Raw genomic sequence first — 26,160 nt, 5'->3', positions numbered from 1 at the left:
TATGATGTCAATGGAAAGCTAAAATACACTATAGCCAATAAAAAAGATGAGGGAACTACAAGAAGAAACTAGCACAAAAGGTAGGCTACAAGGACTAGTATGGGTATTTTTACACATAATTTTTGAGTCTGGCCTACATAATTTATTGCCTTTGACATCATTTTGCTTTCCCTTTTTGTTAAAAGTACATTTTTTCTAAAAGTCAGCAATACCTTTGTCTACCTGTCCTGTCTGGGAGACTGAAAGATAAAAGTCTGTAAAGAGAGAAGAATGGAAAGAGCTAGAAAAGATCAGGAGGTTCGGAAAAAATGAGGTCCAAATTAAAAGTCTAAACCACACGCAGCTGAACACTCCAAATAGAGAAGAGGCAGCCCAGCTTTACCTACAATAGTTCAAGAGGCTCTGAATAAAACCCCAGTGACCCCTCTCCCAAAAATTCCCTCCCTTAATCACAATGATCCTTTGGCTTTAAGAGGATTGACCAGAATTCCATTCACAGATAAACACTAAATTGAAAGGTAGGGAAATGCATTAAAGACAACATTTCTCAGGACAGAAATAGAACTTCCTTTGTAGCCCATCCAAGCAATGTAAGAGCTGAATCAGAAATCAAAGCTAGGGACTCTCTCATAATGGTTTAAACAATTATCTCTGCTGAAAGCATTGACAAATTCTTTGAGTTAATAACTTTGCTTAATATTTGCGAATGTAATAAATGCATTTGATCTTCACTATATTCTAACTGAAAGTGTGTTTAGAAACCTAATACATAACTAAACAAATAATGTCAAATGGCTAAATTTTGTATGTTAAGGGATGCTGGGTGGGCACAATACAAAGATTAAAATATTTCTGAAAGCATAGCTCTATTACAATTTTATTGGCTTCATCAGTTCAGCTATAAAAGAAACAGTAATTTAACCTGAAAGCAGCTAATTTACGGATGCAAGAACTATGATGGAGGTCTAACAAGCCAAACAGACTAAAGCAAAAGTGCTGTGGCATAGACGGCAGTCCTAAGAACTACAGATTATATAAATAATGATTTCTAAATTTTGAAAAATGATTTATTTTTTAAAAAGTAAAGAAAATGAAGAAGATCCACTAGTTTTGATTTCTCAGTGACCAGCATTCAAACATACTATTATGCTATTACTGATTTTGATTTACATGAACTGGATTTGCTTGTATCTTGAGAATACACGTTCACAAAAGACATTGAAATTTTTACAATCTTGAATACAAAGAAAAAAAGGAAAAGAAATAGCAATCAGGAAACTTCTGCAGATATACATGAAACAAATGATTAATGATCAGAGGAAATAGTTACCAGGTATTGTGAAGTATCTCAGCATTACAGTAACTGTTAAATTTGAAAAGAAACAGTCACTGAACTAACAAAAAAAAATGCTTTTATGGTGAGCAGACTGTGAAATGTTCTACTCCATCCTAGTCACCAAGTGTTTTAATTTATCACTGCTACTTCTTTGCCTTCTATAATTCATTGCTGAATGTAAAGGAACAAGTTGCTATTTGCCTTGCTTATGCTCGGAGCTCTCCCTGGATTTTTATAGCTTCTACCATCTATTCTTCTACTAAAATCATCTTAAACGAAAGAAGGACTTACTGATGAATAATGGAAAACAAGTATTGTAGCTGCCTGCACTGAATAGATGTGTTTCAGATGACTAGTCAGCGACTGGTCTGCAGTTGATTTGTTAACAAAGTTCACATAAATAAGAATAAATACATTAATTAAATGTTTTTAGGTAAAACTAACATGCTTTTAGATAAAACTAATACAGAGCAGAACATATCTGCTCAGGAAGTTCAGCTTTTGGGAAACAAAGTTACTTTTCCATCAAATAAAGCAAAATACATGTATACAGACGTTACTCAAATATAGTAAAAATTTATCCACTATAACTCCAAATATTCATCTCTGTGATCAACGGCTCAATTAAAGTTAGAGAAAAATGTTAAAACGATCTTTTTTTGACATCTATATAATCTACAATAAAATCCTTCTGGATGTTTAACATCACACCTAGCTCTTCCCTGGTTTTCACACAAAGTCCTGTTCTTGGATGCAGTTTGGGACTTGTGCAAAAGAGGTAATTAAATGCATTAAAAGACTTAAGTAGTGCAGTGAGAGACTGCAGAATTAGGAGAAGGGTATACATTGTACCACAAAAGCAGCCCAAAAATTCATTTCTTTCTTTGTTGCGTATAAGTTAGAACTAGGAAGTTCTCTGTTGCTTCTGAAATGTCATTTATGCCACCTGCAATATTTCAATCTACTCAGCTGACTTCATCTTTAGATATAGTCTCCAATTCAAGCAAAAGTTTGTTTAGAAATTTGAATGTTACACTTTGAAAAATGAGATAATGTTTTCTTCTGTGGAATTACATTCATCATAAATAATCAATGAGAGACTTGGCTAAGATGTCCTAGTAGTATTTTGGCCTACAAGGCATGTCTGGTGATGTTAAAGGACAGTAATATGCTGTGTCACCACTACAATCATTCTAAACCTCTTTCTATTTCTTTCCTAAACACAAAATCAACAACTGCTGAATTGAAAAGGGATTCTTACAACTTATGAGAGTCCTTCGCTCGGACTGTCATGGGTATATACAGAATATAATATTCTCACTCGAATATGCTCACCTGGAGACCAAATGTTCAGATTACCTGAACAGCAAAAATCAAATTTACTTTAAAGGGCCCCAAACTGGACTCTAAATTCTACCCAGTGCATTTCAACTGAACTTATTATTTCGTGTTGCAGTATTATTGGGACACTAAATATGCTGCCATTTATTTCAAGTGCTAGAAATTTACTAGCAGACGGGAATAGGTAGTCTTTGCATACATACTTTGGTTCTTTATCTAATTTCATTTAAGTGTTACAGTCACTAGTCCAGCTTAATAAATACACTGGAAATAATGCTTTCTGCAAGAGAAACTTAAGAGAACTACCAAACTATCTCAATAGCAATGGTGCACAATGCTGTTAGATACAAACAGCAAAATTTAATCAGCAGTGACTCTAAGGAATTATTCCTTATGATGAAAGGTACGACGTCCTGACCTAACGATACGTTGTCTATTTTTAGCATAAGCAAGCGGCTGTGTAGTTTGCTACTAAAGGACAAACAGCATTATACAGCATGCATTTACTACAACCACACTTTTAGTTTAGAAACTACACGGTGCTTCACTCTTACCTCAGATTTCTCCAGTTTATTTTGAGCATCAATCTGAGTGACAATTTCATTCATGTTGGTCTCCAAAACCATTCCACCCATGACCATTTCTGCCAATATATTATGTACCTAAAAAAGACAAAAGGAAAAATCAAATATGCAAAACATCCTACGTCTATCTGGACAAATGAAAACTAGATTCATCAGTACAGGGACACATGTATTTTCTAAGTCATTTACTTAATGCTAGCAATTTATTTTAAAACTGTTTGGGAACAAAACTTGCAACTCAGTGTTGGTTTCTCCAGTACCCTCTTTGGTCATAGTTCTGCCACAAACTCATGAGCTACAATACCACTTCGCTTACCAACGTTGGAACAAACCTCCACAGTCACCTTTCTTTCAGTACCTGTTTTTCTATCCAAGGACTGTGGACAAGAGTCTGATTAGCACTGACAGTAGGAATGCTTCTAAAGACTGTAGTGTACAAGGTTAAACTTATTACTCACAGACATGTAAAAACTACACAGGTTACACCTATGAAGGAGAGAGACACAGGGATGGTCACCCACCATGGGTACCAAGATCAAAATTAACGTGCCTGAGCTACATCATAAACAAAGAGTCATCAGCATCTAGGACCAAAAGTGGCAGCTAGAACTCAGCCTGAAGGACTACACAGAGCAGCTGGGGACGTTAATGCATTTTACTAATTTGTATTCCCTGCAAACCCAATAGGAGCCCTGGTTCACAATCTCTGCTTCAGGGTCAGTACTTGAACTTTATCTAAAGACTAGTTTCATTTTAAAAATCTATGCTTCCACATACTCGCTAGTAAAAATCCAGAGTTCATATGTAAAGTATAATATTTTAACCCCTTTATAATTCTGAAGACAAGGAATAGTTTATTACTTTTCTGTACAATCTGATACTTCAAAGCATAATTCTGCTATTATTTTGGCAATTCTAGCAATTTCGCTATGGATCAAAGGTAGAAGTAAATCTCCAAGTCAAATAATTTTAAAGATAAGTTGCAAGTAGTACATCAAAACCCACCAAGCTACCCTTTTTTTGTGTCATACCTCAAAAACAAAACTAAAGGGTTGCTCCTCTGATAAATCATTAGTATATTTAATCACAGATTCACAGAATGGTCTGGATCTGAAGGGACCTTAAAGATCATCCAGTTCCACCCCACTGCCATGGGCAGGGACTTCCCACTAAATCAGGTTGCCCAAATCCCCATCCACTCTGGCCCTGAACACCTTCAGGAATGGGGCAACCTGTGCCACTGCCTCATCACAGGGAAACATTTATTCCTAATATCTCATCTAATCTCCCCCCTTTCAGCTTAAAACCATTAGCATTCGACCTATCCCCGCACTCCCTGACAACGAGACCATTCCCAGCTTTCCTGTAGGCTCCCTTCCTGCACTGGGAGGCTGCTGTACAGTCTATTTCAGTAGAAACTTACAATGAATGTGTTTAGAGAGGCTGAAAACAGCTCTTCCTCTCTGCCTACTCCTGTTGAGTAGAGCTTGAAGAATCAAATGCTTGTGAGAAACATTAACAATCCTTACTGAGACTACAGGTATGTGGAATACACTTCTTACATTTATATTCTAAGAGAGATCCAGCTGTTGAGAACATCAACTTTTCAAAATCTGAAATTACCATTTTGTAGTAATAATTGAGGTGCTTTTACAAAAGTCAGGAGTGCTTTCTATTTCTGATCCATGCTCCATGAGTTCATGCTTTAACAAATGTGGAAGATGAATGCATCAAGAAAAAGTCTCTCCCAGGAAAATCTGGCAAACACTTTTTTTTTGTCTTCAAGCTGCAACCTGATTATGGAGGGTTCACTGTTCTGGTCACATAATAAACTCTTGGAAGAGATCATGATACTCCCAAGGATATTTCAATAGGTGCCAAAAACTTGCAGAAAAATAGAAGTATTTCCTTACACTGCTAGCTGAATGTATTCTAGAATTTTATTTGTAAAAGATGCTTATGATTGCTTTTTGTGACATCTTTTCCATGAAAAGTACTATAGTCCTGGACTCAGTGTAGGAATCGCTACAGGACAGAAACAAATCTCCTCCTCTGGAAAACCTTTTGCTCTAGATATGGCAAAGTTAGTGGTTTTGTTCGTTTTTAATACAGCTGATCTGTAAAAGAGAAGCTCAATTCTCTCCTATACAAACTACAATCCCTGATAACCCAAGCCCTAATCTACACTAGCACATAAGAAACACTCTCTCATTCCCACCTACGTTCCATTCTCCAAATGGATTTCTAGTATATCCATATTCTTCTTGAAAACGCATCTCTCTTGGCCCAGGTTACTATAAGGCATTGCAGGGTCCTGTATAACTATGGCTGCCTAATGAAAGTAAACGTTTCCTTATTGAACTACCACATAAAATGCTACTAAATAGGCGACAGCTGTTGAGGTTAGATGGTTTAACTCTTCTACATGCTACATCACTTTTTACAAGTATTTCTTGGGTTTTAGGCAGTTTTAGCAAGAGGACTGGAAGAAAGTCACCTTCCACAACTCCATCAAGAACTGCAGACACAGATCAAGTCTCCTGCAAATCAATGAGTTAATCCTCACTTTCCTTAACAACAGACCACTAACATACAAATATCTGAAATGTTTTATTCACCCCAAACATTCCCCACATATCAATATCCACTATAACTAAGACTTTGTCTAGACCCAAACATCCAGCAGCGGTTACTATTTTTCCCTGTCACACTCTTGAAATCTGTTAAAAACCCAGGCCACAAATATCTGCCAAGAGAAAGTCAACATGTAACTCAGAAGACAACACGTTTTCCTTCTTGATAAGTTTAATTTATCAGCTGTTTGAAGATAATTCAATGCTGTAATTTCATTCTCGCAGATAAATCTTCCTTTCTTTTTCTTGCAGATCTACAAGAATACTAAGAAACTAAAACTGTACTGTATCAAATGTTTTGATCCTATCTTGTGCATTAAGTCTTACAAACCTATTACTCTGGAGGAAAAAAATGAGAAAGAATGGAAATTAGCACAACTGCCCAACTAATGCTATCATACTGTTGGTAGTAGCCTTGCATTACTGCAGAAGTTCTCTGTATTGTATTCTTCCGTCAACTCAAGTAAAAAAATTACTGTACTGGCTACTGACATGTTCAAAAAAATTTTAACTCAAGGTTTCACTGGTCAATGGGTTACTTTTGCTAAAATACTTAATTAGCATTTAGGGTTCCCATTTTCCTCAGTTTGAAAATTCTAGCCTGAACATTCAAAGAGATTCTTATTCTGATTTTTAGTAAATCAAATGAAACACTTAAACGTTATCTTCCTTTTGACAAATAGTTTTCATTAGGAAAATATCATCTCATACCCAACACAGAGTAAAATATTTCTCAAGACATTTATTTTTTTGAAGCACTTAAGTTACCTACATTTTATTAGAAAGATATTTCTCCCATAAAGCATAAAAGACTACTTATGTTGAGGAATGCCACTGAATAAAACACGCTACAAAGCAGGAGCTTGGTCTGCACAGTAGCCAAAGTATTCTGCAGCTAAAAATAAAGATCAAATTCCTTGCTACAAAACAACTGCAGTATTTGGGTTCTTCAAGCTCAGATGCCAATACATAAACCACTCAAATTCTTCTGCACCTTTAATCTGACATCTTGGAAGCAATCAACGTGTTCCAGCCAGGCTAGAAATTCTAAAGACTTGTCATGAGCAGAGTATCAGTTGAAACACCTACTTAAGGTCATCTGCATTTCACTGTCTCGTCAAAATGCAAGTATTTTTTTCCAAAAGAGCTTACTGATTTTGAAACAAACTGAGTCAGCTCCAAATGGTTATTTCAGATATCTAACTTTTGGTGAATTTTGTGTTTTGTGTCTTTTGTTGTGCAAAAAGATGTTCACAGAGGAGAAATGCAACTGCACAAAAAGCAGTAGTAGGCACAAAATGCAACTGATGGAATAAATTCTGTGAGGTGCCAATGTCCTTTTAAATGAAAGATTAAAATAGTAATAACATTTCTCAAAGCTAGATTAATAAACAAAACACTTGCTCCTGGTAGCTGGGAATATTCAAACAAAATTGTTTCTATACCTCTGAAAAAGACATAATGTCTGTTTAGAAGAGAAAGATCCACACAGCTTTTAAATTACACTATCATAGCACTTGAAAGGCAACTGTTAGCCTTAATTGCAAAATCCTGTAACAATTTCAATTCTGAGCAATATAACATCTAACCATTAGCAAGCCAGAACAAATTATTTCTTGAAACTAAGTCCTACTTTGATAATATTCTGATGTCTCTGATTTGACAACTATGTGTGCAATAACACTATGCAAATCCCCCACACTATTTTATTTTTCATCAAAAAGATGTTTCACCAAAACTTTGAAGTCTTAAAAACACATTGACAGAAACTGTCTAGATTTCACTGATAATAAAAGTAGAATCGCTTTCATACCAAGTATCAGCTGAACCAAACATTTTACTCGACGAGAAATATTACAGGAGCTCATTACAGTACCTTGTCTACATGGAAAATTAAATCCAGTTCACAGACGTTCTCAAAACATTTGTCTAGTGTTTCCACAAATACCTGCAAAGAAGAGAAAAAAGCCAGAGGTCAGGCTTTAAAAGAAACTCAATAGTTCAACTCAGTGCGGGGTCTAACAAAAGCCAATACAGAAAATAAACACTTAGCAGATTTTAAGGCATTAAAAGCATCTATAGAAACCATGTAGTTAACATTATTATGTCAACAGTACGCAATCTGTAGTGGGCAAAAATCTATGCACAAATCAGTTTATGTTATAACCCTGCTAAAATTTAAACAGTTTTAAACAATTAGCTGCATCTTTTAAAAAACAGTAACACCATCTATGGTACAATTATCTTAGCTGTGACTCAGTGTTCCTTCTTATTTCACTAGAAACCAATTATTAAGCAAAAATCAGCTAGTTTATTTAATTATTATTTTTATTATTAACAATTACTACATTGCAGGAATCTCCCAGTTAACCAGGCTACTGTTAACTTTGCCACATGGAGATAAATGCGCAATGCAAACTGTCAGCATCATGCAAATTCATCAGCGTTAACAGCTTCCAGCAACAGTACAGCATCTTTCACCTGGCTTAGACCTGCTGAATTCAGGATGGACCAAGGAAAAAGGTAGCTCTCTTAGTGTCACACCTGCTGATCCTGTCAGGAATAGCACCACATAAATTCATATATAAATAATAATATAACTTATAAATGAAGTCCAGCAGTTTGTACTCAAGCAAGTAGCCACTCCCTGCATCTAGAATTTAAGTGCACAAAGTAGAAAAGCCCAAGCAGCTGCTGAGTTCAGCCACTGATGATCTCTGCCAGGCACAGGCTGTACTTTACCCTGCTCCGGGCAGTGAATGCTAACAAGGACTCCAGTCAGAGAGACCTGTAAGCAGAGTTCCCTGTTGGACATCATGAGATTCAACAAGGCCCAGTGCAAGGTCCTACATCTGGCTCAGGGCAATCTATGGTTGCAATACAGGCTGGGGAACAACTTAATTGAGAGCAGCCCTGCAGAGAAGGACTTGGGGGTAGTGGTGGATGAGAGGCTCAACATGAGCCGGCAATGTGTGCTCACAGCCCAGAAGACCGACTGAATCCTGGACTGCATCAAAAAAAACATGGCCAGCAGGTTGAGGGAGGGGATTCCGCCCCTCTGCTCTGGCCTTGTGAGATCATACCTGGAGTTCTGTGTCCAGTTCTAGAAACCCCAATATAAGAAGGATATGGAACTGACGGAATGGGTCCAGAGGAAGCCACAAAGATGATCAGAGGGCTGGAGAACCTCTGCTATGAGGGCAGACTGAGTGAGTTGGGTTTGTTCAGCCTGGAGAAGAGAAGGCTCTAGGAACACCTCATAGCAGCCTTCCAGTACTTGAAGGGGGTCTACAAAAAAGCTGGGGGGTGGCACACTTCATCAGGGAGTGCAGGGATAGGACAAGGGGGAAAGGTTTTAAGCTGAAAGAGTAGAGATTTAGATTAGATATTAGGAAGAATTTCTTTCTGGTGTGGGTGGTAAGGCACTGGCACAGATTGCCCAGAGAAGTTGTGGATGCCCCAACGCTGGAGGCATTCAAGGCTAGGCTGGGTGAGGTTATGGGCTGATCCAGTGGGAGGTGTCTCTGCTCATCACTGAAACATTATAAATCTATGGGAAATCAGCTGACACTGAACATTCTTCAGAGACATTTTTCACCAGCCAAGAATTTCTCATGGAAACTCTGGAAACTTTTTAATCTTCCATTCATGATGGAGAGTTCACAGTTACCACCAGCACTGACATAGTAATGTCTATTACAAATAATTGGTCTTTAAAACCATCAGTCACAAGGGCAACTAGATTTTTTTACACTAATATTCCTTGACCTATTTTAAGACACTTTCAAATAATCAATACGGTAAATAAAATTAGAGACACTTCCATCATAATTTTAGTTGAGAGTTAAATGAATTGCATGCCATGGTAAGCAGTGCTAGAATTTCTGTACTTCCGAAACAACCTCAGGTGCTGCAGACTTGTAGATCAAAATAACTAGGCAAGAAAACACATGGAATGTTTAAGGACACAAGCCCCCTCCTCACATCAGTTCAAATGGACCTTGTGATATAATTGGAAAATGACTATAAATAAATCAGTTAAATAGCTGGAAAATAAGGATGCATGCACAATGAGTTATCAGCTCCCCCTTGTGCTTCATCTTTGAAATCATAATCTTTACAGTTCAAAGAAAAACTCATGCACATCTCCAGGCAAATCAAGAAAGGAAAACGCCCACACCTTTCTTTAGTAGTAAATACACTTTAAGGCAGCAAGATGCATACCTAGAGAGTAAATTATATGAATCAAATTATCAAATTATTATTGCATATATCCAAGCCAGAGGCTCTCTATACTCCACACACAAACCACCACCTCTACCAAGAAGGACTCATTTTTTTAATTAGGTAAATAAGACAACAAAAGAAAAAACCCATACATTCTTATTAGAAAGATAAAACAGCTAGCAGAAAACCCTGAACATCTAGCCAATTAAATGCATAAATCCTTACAAAAGCAGATATTAAAAATGAAGTAAAAGCAAAAGGAGTACCTCACACAAAGAATATTCAATGCTTCTCTCTAGCCTAAACATCAATGGTATACTTGAAGACAGAATTAATGCCATCTGCTGATAAAGCGTCCTCTCCTTCACTGCTTTTCACTGTTCAAATTGCTAGGCGAGACTCCAACTAGTTTAGAACGTAACAATAGTCTGAACACACAGCCAGTTCTCCACACACAAGACTGGTTGGTCTTCTTTTTAAGAGTGACCGTTAATAAGTCATTGCATCTATCATTGCAAGCATATGAAATTAACAGCAGTGCTTCCACAGCCTTCCTAAATGGGAAACCATTGCAGCAGCTGCTGTTTTCCCACATTTAGACTGATATCCCACTTTTCCTTCAATACATTTTTTTAGATACTCCTAGATTATACAGAGATTGCCCAGACTACACTGTAAGGGAAACACTGTACACATCCTGCTGAGAAGTCAAACCAAAAGCATGTTAGATATTTCAAGCATACCAACGGACTTAACGCTTTACCAGTGATGCTTTTTAGGTCAAAATGTTCTCAATTCCTGCTCTTCACCTTCCACTCAACTCTAAAATAAACTAATAATGTTAACAGAGTGTTAACTAGTTAGTGATTTTTCTGCCACAATAAGTGCCCTTGTCCTATGCCTCTCCCCTTTTTATTTAATTAGAATAAAAGCATCTCTGGTCAGAATTGTTTATCTTTAAGATCTGAGAAAGACATCTTTCATGAACTGCACTGCATTTCCTACGTGAATCTTACTGAACAACACTATCATGCAAGTGTTGTTCAACAACTATAAACAACTTCTCATGGAAAACCCAATCTCACTGATTTAGCTGCTTATTGAGTAAACATGTACTAGAAGTACAGAAACGGGCCAAAATCCTCAATGATGCTTAGCGCTGGCACAGGCTTTTAGGTCCATAAGATAGTTACATACTATTATAAATGTCATGCAATTTTTCCTTGTGGCAGTCTAAGGCTAGTTATATTTTCTTACATACTTCTGTTTCCATGTGCTATACTCTTAGACTTTACAGGCTAACAAGAACCGTCCGAAATAGCTACAAATCATAACCTAATTCACACCGAATCCAAAAGACTGCATAACCTACCAAACATAGCAGAGATGCTGACTTAACTCCCATGCAATTAATCAAAACCAATAAACAGAATCTTGTGTTTATATTGAAAAAGGAAAGAAAGAAAATGGACAAATTAACAGTATGAATTTGCCTTAGGTGTTCGAACAGATCTAGTTTGAACACAGTATAAAATCTGAGGCAGAATCTATGACGTGCAAGACACAGAATGCATTTTAACTAGATGATTGTTCAGGTCTTTTCCAATCCAAATAATTTTAGGATTCTCTGATTAAGCCTGAGCCAAGAAGATGTGGCTCTGATGTAATGGTGATACAAGTGGCCTTCACAGAAGTATCTTACGTATCACAACAAAAACTTCAAGCTGAAAGGAACTGCAGGCTGCCATATGTAATCTAACATACTGTAGATTTTTTCAGTTTACAAAACAGAAAACTCTGAAGTGTTAGACTGAGTTCTAGGTTCATTTCTCCAGTTAATTTTCATGAACTCATAACCTGGCCCTCTACATAAGTCCTTACGGGAAGATCATGGAACAGATCCTCCTAGAAGATATGCTAAAGAACATGGAGGACAGGGAGGTAATTAAAGACAGCCAGCACAGCTTTACCAGGGGCAAGTGCTGTATGACCAACCTAGTGGCTTTCTACAATGGGGTAACCACAGCAGTGGACATGGGAAAACCAATGGATGTGATCTATCTCTACTTCTGTAAGGCAGTTTCAATACAGGATGGGGGATTATGTGATTGAGAGCTGCCCTGTGGAAGAGGACTTTGGGCTGCCAGTTGATGAGAAGCTCAGTATGAGCCAGCAATGTGCACTTGCAGCCCAGAAGATCAACTGTGTCCTGGGCTGCTGTTGGAGAATGGCTCGAAGAACAAGGACATGGCTCTTTAAAAATGCTACATTCAAGCAAGGCATAGGCCTGCACAATAGTAGTTCAGTAGGTTCCAAACAAACTGTTTCCTTATTTTCTCAACAAAATCAAGATGGCCCAGAGAACTGCAATCAATCTAAAAGCAATACTCAGCCCTTGGATGTGTTCATGGTATGAAAGCCACTTTCACTTCCCAATATTACAGGAAAAGACACAGCTAGATATCAATATTCCCAATATTACAGAAAAAGACACAGCTAAAGTTCTAAGGTACTCAGAAGTATAATTCCACTCATGGAAAAAAATCTAAACAACTTACCTGTATGAGGTCTAAAATGCCAAGCTCACTTTCTGAAGAATCCACACAGAAGACAAAATACAAGGTGGCATAGTGTCGGTAAATTAGTTTGTTATCAGATCCACCTATTAATCTAAACAGGAAAGAACACAGGAAAGCTCAGTTAGCATCCTAGGATAAGCTAGGCAAATCCTCACAGCTGTTGCAGTTAATACAGGGCTAATGTTAATGGCTGTCTGGAGCTTTCCCAAATCCAACTATAACACTACTTTTATTTTATGGTATAATTACAATGGAAGAATACTAAGTACCGAGACAGGCTGAGTTACATATACCACACAGCACAGTTACTGTTATCCATATGGATAATAATTACATCAACATACACACTTTTTTACTAAAATTAATTAAAACAGCTCATGCAATTTCATCAAAAAAGGGATATTAAATGTATTTCCATTACACACTACCGGGCACCGCACAGGAATTAATCTGCTTTACAGATTAACAGAGCATACGCCTATGAATCCTTCCCTGCCCTTCTCAGAAGAGCAGCAACAGAAAGCTGGGACACAGAATGGCATTTGGATTACAGAAAAAGTCTTAGATGGGCTTACAGTGTGCTTAATAAACAAGAACATGTAATGCTTGTGCTACAAAATGTTTGATTCCTGAGAATAAGACTGTACTACAAACAATACCTTATGATGCAATGTTAAAGTCAAAAAAGCAATTAATATTTTATGGACTCAATAATGACCAAGTTACTGAATAAGAGGAGAAGAGGTATAAATAGCCATTTTCTTCCTCTCTTCTGCTACAGTCTTTCCAAAGAAGGTACATAAATCATAAGAGGACATGTTCTCCAGATCACTGACATTTGCTTTGAGCAGTAGGGAGGCCAGTCAAACTGAATTGAAAATATCGTGCAGACTGAAATCCCACAACTATCTACACCCCAATTTCCCCTTCTATAACAGAACTGAATCAGCTGTTTGGTGTATCATAACTTGTGCTTTTAGTTCCTGCCTGTATCATAGGTAGAGAACACATAAATAAACAAAAAGAACAAGAAATCTTAAAGGCCACTTTTGCTTAAGCACATTGCTTTGCATTAATGCTTGGGAAGGGAGAGGAACCCTTTGTTCCCGAAGAGCAGGAACTACATTTAAGAAGGATCAGTCAAAAATATAAAAAATAAATATGAAAGCAAGGAAATAGCAATTTAAGTTTCATCTTCCTGTGCTCTGTCTATACATTTTTTTCCAATACTTTAGTACACAGCGTTAGTAGAGTCATATAAAACGTTGAGGGCCCTAGCTAAACTGCAAACTACAAAGTGATCCCTGTCCCGAAGAAAAAAAAAAATACAAAAAAGATATATTAAAATGGTTAACTCCAGAATTGAGCAGTAGCAGAAAAGTCAAAATTGGGTCATGTTTTAGTTGTTTTTTGCACAGCTGTGATTTTTTTTTTTAAGGCTTCAAAGGGCTTCTGTCTTTCACTTACAGAATTCAAGCCAGAATGTTCTCAGTTTGAAACTACCTCCAAGAACCTAATGACTGAGTCGCCAGTTGAGTTGTTGGAAGAGAATTATTTTAGTTAAAAAAATAATAAAATAAAACAATAAGGAATCGCCTTCATCAGGAAAAAGATCTCGTGGTTGACACGGTACAGCTAAGCATTTAACTATCTGCACACAGAAAATGCAGGCATTAACATACTTATTTTCAGTAATCAGAAAGGCCTATAAGCACAATATTAAACAAGCTATGACAATCTCTATTTTTAGACTGGGAATCCTGAGTTCAATACATCAGATATGACCCCCTTTCCCAGGAGGGGATTTTGAAAGAATTTATTCTTGATGACTAATACCTCAACATAAAACACTTCTCCATTTCAGAGTTTCTTCTCTTCAACTAAAGTCAGACCAGATTGAAAAAAAAAACCAACCAGGATGATCCAAGAAGCAATATTTTGTGTGTGCCTTCTACAGACAGAAGACATAAGGGTGGCTTACCTCCTACCTTGCTCTACCTATATTAATAAAACTTGGCTGCAGCTACATTAGTTGCACATTTAAAACCTATTTTTCGCTCACTATTTCATACAGCATGCCTGAACCCTGACAAAAAGACCAAGGAATCCTATATCGGAGGCTGTCCACTCAAATGTCAGGAGCTCAAGCCAAAGCACCAGCTACAAAATATTTTAATTTTCTGAACGGGTACAGCGAATGTCAATGCTGAGATCAGAAATCTTCAGCTTGATTATACGGAAACGGGTTAAGTATCATCTGACTGTTTCTTACCCATCCTGTGCCTACAACAATTATAGTACCAGATGTGGCACTGTGACAGTTACAGCACTAGAAAAAAAAAGTTTTATTGCCCAACTCATTTTGATGCATACATATACATGTGCTTCAGTTAGTAAAGAGTACGTATATGGTGCAACATGATATTATGGTGTATTAATATATCTCAAGTAACATGGCATTTACATTACAACTGTAAAAACAGTTACAGTACAATCAGCAGAAATAATATTCGCTAGCCAATAAATACTGGGTATTTCAAATTTTATACTTACAATCCTCCTTCTAGGAAATTACAGACATTTTCATCACGTTTTGATACTAAATGGAAAGTTTCTCTGATAATTTGTTGTTGCGTATCTTCACTCTGAAAGAAAACATATTTTGCTATCAAGCTAAAATAGATTGACAATGCACAGCACATACAGCTAATAAATAGAATACAGAGTATATCAGCACCCTTGAACTATCTACTTCTGGAGCCCTAAGCCTGCCAATTAACATAGAATCATAGAATATTTGGATTGGAAGGGACCTTAAAGATCATTCAGTTCCAACCCCCCTGCATGGTCAGGGACATATCCCACTAGATCATGATGCACATTGTTTTTGTCATTTTAGCACAAAAAGACAGTCTTACAAGTTAAGTTATAGAAGAATGCATGAGAAATTACTGTAAAAAATTTACTTTTATTAACTTAAAAAAAATTCCCATCTTAAAGTAGTTTTTTCAAGTAAACAGAAAGTCTTCTCGAGTATTCTGAATTTTTCATACCTCCATCACAGCCTGAACAGCTGAAGACATGCTTTGAAACTACTTTCATCCATGAACATAGGGGAAAACAAAGTCTCAAAAGCTTGAGGGGGTTGAGGAAGCTAAAACCCCATAAAACGTAACTCCTTCAGAAACAGCTTCAAATACAACGGCATCATGAGCAACAGGTTCTCTAAAGCCACCGAATTTCCTTCTAGCAGATCAGAAACATCACTTAAGAGATTAAATTCATTTGACTTTCGTCCCCACTGTGATTCCCTCATTCCTGCACATTTTGTTTTGCTACCCTTCTGCAAGGTGAAATCATTTTTAACAAATCTCTACTGACACAGTCGAAAAATTTAGATACAATACCTGAAATGGTTTTACAGTACAGAACCTTAAAGTTATCAAGCCCAGACAGCCCCTATCCCTGTCCAAGGAGGTAAGGCAGCATTTTAAACAACTGTATAAACAAACACCGTAAGAAAAACTGATGCCTGTACCTTAAAAGGGATTTCGGCTAGAACAGTGCACCACCCTGCATGACTGCTAAGCAAAGCCTGGTATTGGTGTGGCTTGCATTTGTTACCTTAAATTCATGTGTCATTTTACAAACAATCCCTAGAATCCACAAAGACATCAACAAAAAGCTCCACCAGAAGGAAATTGCTCAATAACGCATAGAACAAGAAAGTGCAGGTTCCTCTGCTTCTACAGTTTCCGTTCCTTAAACCGTGCCTGTCTTACTCTGCTGCACTCACCTTAGTTACCTCCCAAATATTTTCAATGCTAGCAGGAAATGAAAATGTAACTTTTTTTCCCTAAGAAACTAAGATACTGAGCGTTTAAAATAACTCTTGTTTTTATAATCTGCCCTAAGTCACAAAGTCATTCAGAAACATTGTTAATTTTGAAATTATGGCCACAGGTCACATAAAACTATAGCACACTTGTCTTCCTATTTAATTGCCATGAATTATCATTTTTCTACCTAACTGCAAAAGATTATTAATTTCATTTCATGCAGTAGAAACTCTTCCCATTCTCATATATGTCAGGGAAAAGCAAGCTACATACTACGAGTTTTAGGATCATGAAGTCAAATGAAAACTTCTTTCAAATATCTGACCAAATTAATCTCTCTACAAAGCAGGAGATACTTCCACTTGTAGGAAAAAAACCAGAATTGCCTCCAGTGCTGGTTCAATCTACATTAAAGCATTCATAAGCTTAAAAAAACCCCATAAATAAACCTTTCTTACTGAGCCACGTACCAAGCGATCATCAATACAACTGCACACTTTGTTATCCCAAAGCTTTAGGATAACAGTCAAATCACATTTTTTGGTTTTGCTTGCTATTCATGTTTCCATAGTTCCAAGGTGTTCTGCTTATACAGACTCTATCACCCTATTTTAAGCATTCAGGATTTGATCTAATTTCAGTTATGAAAGGAGTGGATCAGAGTGACATTGACAGGAAAAATCTGGTATCCTCCTACCATTCACTCCTCTTTTTCACCCTCCCAGGACTTTGATTACACAACAGAAACAGAAGACACAAGATAACTGTATTGGAATGCAAAATGAGTAAGGAAGTTAACTGTTTCACATGAACACAATTTTTATATACCTTTCCAAAGTCTGTCATCTATTTAACTACTATCTCCATAATGAAGGGGATAAAAAAAGAGAAAAGGAAATAACAAAACTTTCCTTAGAAATAAGACCTTACTTAGTAATAAAAACCTTACTATAGGTCTTCAATGGAAGTTAACAAGAACAGAGTGAGAATGCACACAAGGGGAATGCTTATCAATATGTGTAGGTGAGAATACTCCATTTCAATTTATAAACTGCAAATGACAAATGAAATACAGCTGCTTGGTAACCCAGAACTAATGAGAAAGAAGAAAACAGCTTCATAAACACAGAGCAGAATTTCTCAATATTGCCTTTCTAAGGAAAAGGGATCAAATTCAGTCACCCATGGCAATGACACGTATCAGTTACACTCGTTTAATTAAAAACCTGATAAACTGAAGCATCATAGTCATCATTGCTGCTCTGAGACATAAAAGATACATCCCTTCCAATAAAGTTAAATGTGACTTCCATAATAGTCAGAATTGCAAGCAAATGGCCACAAATCCAAGTACATAACAGCCCTTCTGAAAAAGAATATTTTGTTTATATAATACTGAGAAGCATCAGTCGTCTTCTTGTGTTTTAACGTTAAGGTCAGTGTAAGCAGAGCTTAGCCTGTTTGCTAGGAAATACAGTACACCATCAAGACATTCCCTGAAAATCTCTAATGCTGGAATTAAATCAACTGCTTCCATATTGTTTATTTGTTGCCTATGACCACGCTTTCTTTTCACAGAAGCTTTGCTACTGGCCTTCTTCCATGTAAAAGAATATACTTTTCTATTTATTTCTTTTTCATGCCATTTCTATAGCACCCTGAAAGTTTCCAATGGAAAAGGCTCTGCTTATTGAACCAGTGAGTCCCACGAAACTCCAGTTTCAACACCTCTGCCACAGCATGGAAACACACAACACTACATCAGAGATGCCAAGTGTTGGGCTAAAAAGCATAGAATTGTAAAATGTCCTGAGTTGGAAGGCACCCCCAAAGATCATCCAATCCAGCTCCTGTCTCTGCACAGGACAACTCCAACACTCACACGATGTGTCTGAGAGCTTGCCAAAATGCTTCTGGAATACTGTCAGGCTTAGTGGCTTGACTACTTCCCTGGGGCACTGTTACAGCGCTTCACCACCCTCTAGGGGAGGAAGCTTTTCCTAACGTCCAACCTAACCCTCCCCTGGCACACTTTCCTGTCATTCCATCAGGTTCTATCACTGGTCAGCAGAAAGAAGAGATCAGCACCTGCTCCTGCTCCTCCTCCTCCCCTTGTGAGGAACCTGTAAATTGCGATGAGGTGTCTTCCAGGTTGAAGAGACCAAGTGACTTTAGCGTCTCCTCATGCATCTGCCCCTCTAAACCCTTCACCAACTCTGTGGCCTCTTCTGGACACTCTCCAGTAGCTTGAGATCCTTTTTATACTGTGGTCCCCAAAACCGCACCCAGTACTCAAGGTGCCATTGTTAAACTCTATGCAGCCGGCGATTGTCCAGCTATCCAGTTTGTCCAGATCCCTCTGCAAGGCCACTCTGCCCTCAAGAGTGTCAACAGCTCCCTCTAATTCTGTCATCCACAAACTCTAGTTATTAAACATTCAAGTTCTGCATCCAGGTCATTTATCAAGACATTAAAGATTTCTGGCCCTAAGATGGGTCACATCCTGCAGGAGGCAGATGCAGGACACCATGGGAGCACCATCCCAGAGTCCCTGGCTGAGTGCAGGATTGGGACTGGGCTTCACTGCCATGTCCTACTCATCACTCTCAAAGTGGCTGAGCCGAGAGAGAACAATCATAGAATTATGGAGGTGTGAAAAGATCTCTAAGCTCATCCAGTCCAACCATCAACCCAACACTGCCCTTAGGTCTCTCTACCCTCAAGAGTGTCAACAGCTCCTTCCAGTTCTGCATCAGCAGCAAACCTGAATCACAGAATGGTTTGGGTTGGAAGTGACATTAAGGCCCTCCAGTTCTACCACGTGCTATGGGACACCTCCCATCAGACCAGACTACTCAAAGCCCCGTCCACCCTGGCCTTGAACACTTCCAGGGAGGGAGCATCCACAGCTTTCCTGGGCCACCTGGGCCAATGCCTCACCACCCTCACAGTGAAGAATTTCTTCCTAATGTCTAGTCTAAATCTTCTCCTCTCCAGCTGAAAGCCATTCCCCTGCATCCTATCACTACATGGTCTTGCAAAAAGTCCCTCTCCAGCTTTCTTGCAGGCCACCCTCAGGTACTGTAAAACCACTACAAGGTCTCCCTGGAACCTTCTCTTTTCCAGGCTGAACAATCCCAACTCTCTCAGTGTGTCTTCACAGCAGAGGTGGCTCCATTCCTCTAACCATCTTTGTGGCCTCTGCTGGACCCAACAATTCCATATCCTTCTCACACTGGGGATTCCAGAACTGGACACAGAACTCTAGGTGGGGTCTCAGAAGAGCAGAGCTGAGGGGGAGAATCCCCCAGCTCACCCTGCCGGCCACGCTTCTTTTGAATACGGATATGGTTGGCTGCCTGGGCTGTAAGTGCCCACTGCCAGCTCATGTCAAACTTTTCATCCACCACCACCCCCAAGTCTTTCTCCACAGGGCGGCTCTCAATCAGGTTGTCTCCCAGTCTCTATTGAAACCATGGATTGCCCTGACTCAGCTGCAGGTACTTGGTTTGCAGACCCTTCAAGCCCTACCAGGTGCATCTCCTTTCACCTCCAGCACTCCTAACAATTTCCAGCAAAAATTACGCTCCATGGGAAAACACCTTTCTGTTTATGGATATGATTTAGTAAGGGGCAAGTATCGTTGGACACAATGATCTCAAAGGTCTTTTCCAACCAAGTAATTCTATTGTCCTATGAAAATGGGGAGTGCTAAGGTTTCATAAGAGATGACGGTAAAGAGATTGAGGCTTTACAGAAAGATCTGAGGTGCAGCCTCATCAATGTTGAGTGCAGGGACAGAATAATTTTCCTGGTCCTGCTGGTCCTGATATAGATCAGGATACCATTTGTCTCCTTGGCCTCGTGGCTGACTTGTATTCAGCCACTATCAAAAAATACCCCAAGCCCCTTTTCCACCCGCCAGCTTTAGAGCCACTCTTCCCCAGATCTGTAGCGCTGCATGGGGCTTTTGTGTCCCAAATGCAAGACTCTGCACTTGACCTTGTTAAACGTCATTCCGCTGGTCTCTGCCCATAGATCCAGCCTGTCCAGATCCCTCTGTAGAGCCTCCCTACCCTCCAAAAGATCAACACTTCCTCACAGTTCAGTGTCATCAAAGAACTTGTGAAGGGTGAATCCGACCCCCCAATCCAGGTCATTGATAACGACATTGAACAGGACTGGACCCAGCACCGAGCCCTGGGGACACCACTTGTGACCAGCCTCCAGCTGGATTTCATTCCATTTACCACCACTCCTGTCCTGTGTGGGGCAGCACAGTGTGGCCGGACCCGCTGCAGGCTCCACTCCCCGCGGATCCCATCCCATCCCCTCCCCGTTCCCATGCCCGCCCACGTCCGTACGTAGCGCTGGTAGAACTTGGAGAGCCGCGGCTTCCCGTGGTTGTTGAAGATAAGGATGGCTTTGATCATGGTGGGGGAAGGGGTGACTATGCTCCGCGCCTTCCTCCTCCTCCTCCTCCTCCTCCTGCGGCGCCGCGGTCCCGCGCAGTCACGTGACAGGAAACACACGCACGCCCCGCCGTGGGACGGCACCGCCCCTCCCGGTCACGTGGCGTGGTGGGGGCCGCCCCGGCACATCACGTGAAAAGGAAAGGCGCCCGCGCACTCACGTGACATAAAACCCACCGCCACGGAGGAACGGCCCCCGCCCACACGGTCACGTGACATGGAACGCCCAGTCCCTCGCTGTGACGTGACAAAAAATTTACCGCCGCGGCAAACCGCCTCCGCCGTGCGCGGTCTCGTGACGTAAAATTTCACTCACTTCTGGTCACGTGATATGACCCCCCACAGCCAGATCACGTGACGGGAGAAAGCGGCACCACGGCACATTGTGCCGTCACATGACTAGAAAGCCCCCCATCCCACACGATCACGTGACAGGGAAGGCCGCTCCCAGGGAGGAGCTGGAAGCGGTGGCGTCACTTCCGGCGCGCGCGGCAGCATGGCGGAAGCAGAGGAGGTGCCGCCGCCGGCGTCGTCGCCGCAGAGCGAGGGCGGCGAGGAAGCCCCGGCAGGCGGAGCTACGGCGGGGGGCGCCGAGCCCACACCGCCTCCGGCCGGATCGCCAAACACTGAGGAGTCCGCGGGGGACGCGAAGAGGAAAAGTAATGTCGGGGGTGGGGAGTGACTGAGGGCACAGAGGGATGTGGTGCGGGCGGTCCTGGAAGGGTCTGGGGGCCGCGGGAAGGAGCTAGGACAAGACCAGGAGGAACAGGCAGGGAGAGGGTTCTGGGAGGGGCTGGGGGGATCCAAGTCCCAAGCGAGGAGGGACAGGGAAGGACGGGTGCAGGGAAGGGTATAAGAGGGGATGAGGACGGGGCTCGGAGGGGCTCAGGGTGCCGGAGTGGGGAGGGGAGGGCTGGAGGTGCAGGGGGGTCTTGGGGCGGTGTGAGGAGGAACGGGGTGGGTGATGAAGGAGCTGAGGTGTGTGGAGAGATGTTGAGTCAATGAGAGGGCCTAGTGCGGGTCCAGCAGTCTGGGAAGAGACTGGGTTGTGTAGGGAGGGGCTAGGGGTTGCCAAGAGGAAGGGTGCTAGGGGTGAGAGACAGGTAGGAGGAGGGTCTGAGTTGGTGCTGAGAGGTTAGGGGAGGTGCTGGGAGTGTTGAGAGGCCTGGGGGGTGCAGAGAGGAGCTGGTTGAGTCAGGGAGGGGTGTGGGGAGTGGTAGAGGCCAAGGGACTGATAGGCGTGGGGAAGGCCTAGGTTGGTGTGGTGTGGGGCTGGTGGGCTAGCAGTGGGAATTGAGGTATTGGGTATTGAGGGCCAGTAAGGAGGCTTGGGTGGGCTTGGTAGCCGGTGCTAACGTTCACCATTCCCTGCAGTTGATATCCTGCTGAAGGCTGTGGGTGACACCCCCATCATGAAGACCAAGAAGTGGGCTGTGGAGCGGACTCGGACTATCCAGGGCCTTGTGGACTTCATCAAGAAGTTCCTGAAGCTCATGGCCTCTGAACAGCTGGTAGGGGCTGGCTGGGAACCAGCCATGGCAGGGAGCAGCCTACTTGCCTAGGTCCAAGCTGTCACATTTTCCACACAAGGGAGGCTGCTTGAGGCCAGGCTGTGGCTTTTAGCAGAAAATTTGGCGTAGAGAATCATTGGTTAGGGTTGAAGGGACCATGAGGGTCATCTAGTCCAATCTACCTGCAGTGAGCAGGGACACCTTCAGCTGGACCAGCTTGCTCAGAGCCCCATCCAACCTGACCTTGAATGGGGCCTCCACTGCCTCTCTGGGCAACCTGTGCCAGTGTTTCACCGCTTTCAGAACAAAAAAACTCTTCCTGGTATCTGGACTAAACTCCTCTTTTACTTTAAAACCTTTACCCTTTGTCCTATTGCTGCAGGCCCTGCTTAAAAGCTTTTCCCATCTGTCTTGTAAGCCCCTTTTAAGTATTGAAACACTGCAATAAGGTCTCCTTGGAGTCTTCTCCGAGCTGAGTAACTCCAGCTTTCTCAGCCTCTCTCTAGAAGAGAGGTGTCCAGGCCTCTGATCATTCTGTTTTTTTACTCCGATGATGATATACAGAGCTTGTGTGCATTTTGTGCAGCGATGTGTTTCAGTGAAAGGTTCACCACGTGCACAGTGTAACTGTAAAAGTCAAGTATACAGGAGTAATTGGGAGAAATACTGAAGTGTTTGGGTTTGACTTTCTGTATACTGGTGTCTGTTTCTGTCGGAATTTCTAGTACAGTTCAGTTACGATCATAGGAGGGATTCCCATTTTAAAATTGGTGGCTTAGAATTGTTTGTGGTTTGGTAGCATGTTACCAGTACTGTTTTATGTTCTTTCTTTTGAAGCCCAAGTGGCTACCTGACAACACTGGAAGAGCTGGAACATTCAGAAATACAATTGCACTAATTTTGCCTTTAGCATTGAATTCTTGACATCAGTACGCTTCAAAGTTTTCATTTGAGATACAAAGTTAAAGCTAGAGTCCTTAAAACAGCAAGATGAGTAGCTGAAATGTAGCCGAAGTCACTGTTCTTGGTCTGCAGGCTCTTATTTAAGCATATAGGTATAAACTGTTTCACTAACTGTCTCTTTCACCTGGAAGTCATGGATGATTTCTTTTCCCTGAGGCTTAATATCTCAAAGAAAAGCAGTAGTTCAGCTATTTATTGTTAATGAATATGCTCATCAGTTTAATTCATCAACTGCCATCTCATTGTCTCTGGAAACAATTATAGGATCGTGGTGTCTTCCAGTGTGGTTTAAGCTTAAGCCTGTACCTGATGAACAAAGCCCTAGGAATTTTATAACTTTTCTTTGGAAGTAGCACATAATATCCTGCTACACCTTGCCATCTCACACTGTTGATCCCCAGGCCTTCTTTGATGTTATGGACTAGCTGCTATATGCGTATATTTGTTTGGAGCGGGAAGTGAGAAGGGTGACTAAAAAAGAACAAAAATAATTCTAATTCCTGTGACTGCTATCCTGATTCAGCAAATTTGAATAGTAGAGATGGTTTGGATGCTTGAAATAAGAACAAGAACTAAGCAAGTGAGTTCACTTTGTGCTGCTGTGTGGGAGACTAATGGGTCAAGTTGCAGGAGAAGGCAGTCAGCAGGCTTGCTTTGGCTTGGTCTGGCTGGCCAGTCAAAGATGATGCCTGAATTGCGTTGCCCCTCCACACTGAAATGAAAATACTGATTTGTGGTATTTTGGTGTGCACTGTAAAGTTATGAAACAAATGGTGAACAGAGGACAGATTTACTCACCTCTGGCTGCAGAATGTTTATTCTGTGAGGTATATGTGAGAACTCCATCTTCTGTTTTCTTTTCTTGCAGTTCATATATGTAAACCAGTCTTTTGCTCCATCTCCAGACCAAGAAGTTGGAACCCTCTATGAGGTGACTTCAGTCTTAAATAGCGTTTTCAAATGTCCTAAAGCAGAATTTGTCAGTACAGTTCTGGCTTTTGAAGTCTGTTACTGCCCCTAGTGGTGCTGCTATTGTTTTGTATTTAATGTGACATAATTGTTATTCACAGATCTGTATGAATGTGATTTGAAGAGGCATGGCTTCATACAACTTGTGGAAGTGCATTCCTTCTTTAATTCCAGTATATTGTCATTCCTCCCATTGTGATGGAGAGCTTTGTTATCATTAACAGTGTTTGATAATACAGTTATCTCTTGGGGGGCTTTCTTATTTGTTTTGCTTCGTGTATATGTTAGCCCATGAATAATCTCCCAGTTATTGTTTTGTTTGTTTTTTCTTGCAGTGTTTTGGAAGCGATGGCAAGCTGGTATTGCATTATTGCAAAACCCAGGCGTGGGGATGAATGAGAAGCAATACAGTTGTTTAGGTGTTGTCTTCAAAAATGGAAAGGGTCTAACTTTCTTAAAATTAACCTGCAAACACACAAAAAGAAGGATTTTTGCATTTCTGCTTATAACTGTACATTTGTTAAAATTACCCAGATGAATAGCATAAAAGAAGAGCTACCTAGGCTATCTGGTGATGTAGCTTTTTCATGATGTGCAGCTGAGGTACAGAAAAAAAAAATCAGTATCTGCCATCTGTACAGCAGAACGAGATTTTTTTTACTGCTGTGGTCTCAATCACTGTATATGAGGGGAAACCATTTCGTAGTTGTCTAGAGGACTGGACAGCTCTGTTGCTCTACATGCTGTACTGGAGATAAAAGTTCCCATATATTAAAAGAAGTGTTTATTGTACATGTAGCCTGGGATTCAGCTTACTTCTTACATGTTATACTTCTCTTTCGTGCATTCTGTTCTTTGTGAAGTCTTCATTTTGAACCTGCGTTATCTCATGGCATTTCAAGACAGTGTTTTGATTTTTTTTTTCCTTATAATTCATATGTAGATATTGATGTTTAATCTAATTACTTCACTCTGTGCCTTCATCGTATTTATAGTCCAAGTCCCTCATTTATATGGCTCAGCAGAATGATAGGCCTCAGAAATACTTTCCTCTGTCCCAAATTGTGTAGTGATTTGCTGGAGGCTGGATGCTTTAGCAGTTGCCAAGGTATTTCTCCTGGCACTGTTTAATGACTGACATCATCAGATGAATGATACAGGTGGCTGTTGCATCTTCAGTGACTGAAGAAGTAGGCATGAAGTGCTAAAAGCCTACTGTATGTGTTCTCCAGCTGCATGTTCCATCAGGAAAATAGACTGCAGTTTATGTCATTTTGCCGAGTCATAATGTAATGGGGATATTTTTTTTTCATCTTGGGGGGACTTGCTGCCTTCATGAGGGTACGGACCTTTGCTTTTATTTATTTGATTGGAGGGGGGTTTATTTTCCATATCTGTTGTACAATCTTTTCTGTTTATTTAAGCTGAACTAAATTAAACGTTAGCTGTTTGCCTGCAGAGTGTTTTTATGCTGGATGACAGTTTTGATCCCTGACGTAATCCACTTCTTAAGTGTACACAGGCAAAACAACCTGTTCTAGTTTAAAGCACACTTGTACAATACTTGAGCCATTTATTGCTGTTCTGTGTATAAATAGCTCTTATGTGGTCTCCACAACCTGTGTCTCGGATAGTTTCCACCCTTGGAGAGCTTCTGTAGAACTAATACTCAGCTTAACTTATTGATGTTGCTGCAGTTTGCATAC

At 40.5% G+C, this 26,160-nt stretch overlaps 2 protein-coding genes across 3 annotated transcripts in view; one reads left to right on the top strand and one right to left on the bottom strand.

Annotated features, from left to right (window-relative positions):
• Positions 1-21,131, bottom strand: part of AP3S1 (adaptor related protein complex 3 subunit sigma 1) — a 29,343-nt gene extending 8,212 nt beyond the window's left edge. The window contains exons 1-6 of one of the 2 annotated variants that reach the window (XM_054053722.1): positions 20,904-21,131; positions 15,254-15,345; positions 12,680-12,791; positions 7,771-7,842; positions 3,232-3,339; positions 213-254 (exon numbers count right to left, since the gene is read on the bottom strand). In XM_054053722.1, coding sequence (XP_053909697.1) covers positions 219-254; positions 3,232-3,339; positions 7,771-7,842; positions 12,680-12,791; positions 15,254-15,345; positions 20,904-20,972 — 489 coding nt within the window. In that variant the 5' untranslated portion in view covers positions 20,973-21,131 and the 3' untranslated portion in view covers positions 213-218. The remainder of the gene's footprint in view (positions 1-212; positions 255-3,231; positions 3,340-7,770; positions 7,843-12,679; positions 12,792-15,253; positions 15,346-20,903) is intronic. The other variant, XM_009562926.2, reaches the window with a different exon arrangement.
• Positions 21,132-21,435: 304 nt separating this feature from the next.
• Positions 21,436-25,252, top strand: ATG12 (autophagy related 12). Its single transcript, XM_054053723.1, has 4 exons — positions 21,436-21,670; positions 22,386-22,522; positions 24,354-24,416; positions 24,790-25,252. The coding sequence occupies exons 1-4, from the start codon at positions 21,508-21,510 to the stop codon at positions 24,847-24,849; spliced, it is 423 nt and encodes a 140-aa protein (XP_053909698.1). The 5' UTR covers positions 21,436-21,507; the 3' UTR covers positions 24,850-25,252.
• Positions 25,253-26,160: the final 908 nt, after the last annotated feature.

The sequence above is a fragment of the Cuculus canorus genome, chromosome Z (assembly GCF_017976375.1).
Source record: "Cuculus canorus isolate bCucCan1 chromosome Z, bCucCan1.pri, whole genome shotgun sequence".
Classification (NCBI taxonomy): Eukaryota; Metazoa; Chordata; class Aves; order Cuculiformes; family Cuculidae; genus Cuculus; species Cuculus canorus.
Note: the sequence above shows the minus strand (reverse complement) of the source record. Positions and strands in the feature narration are given on the sequence as shown.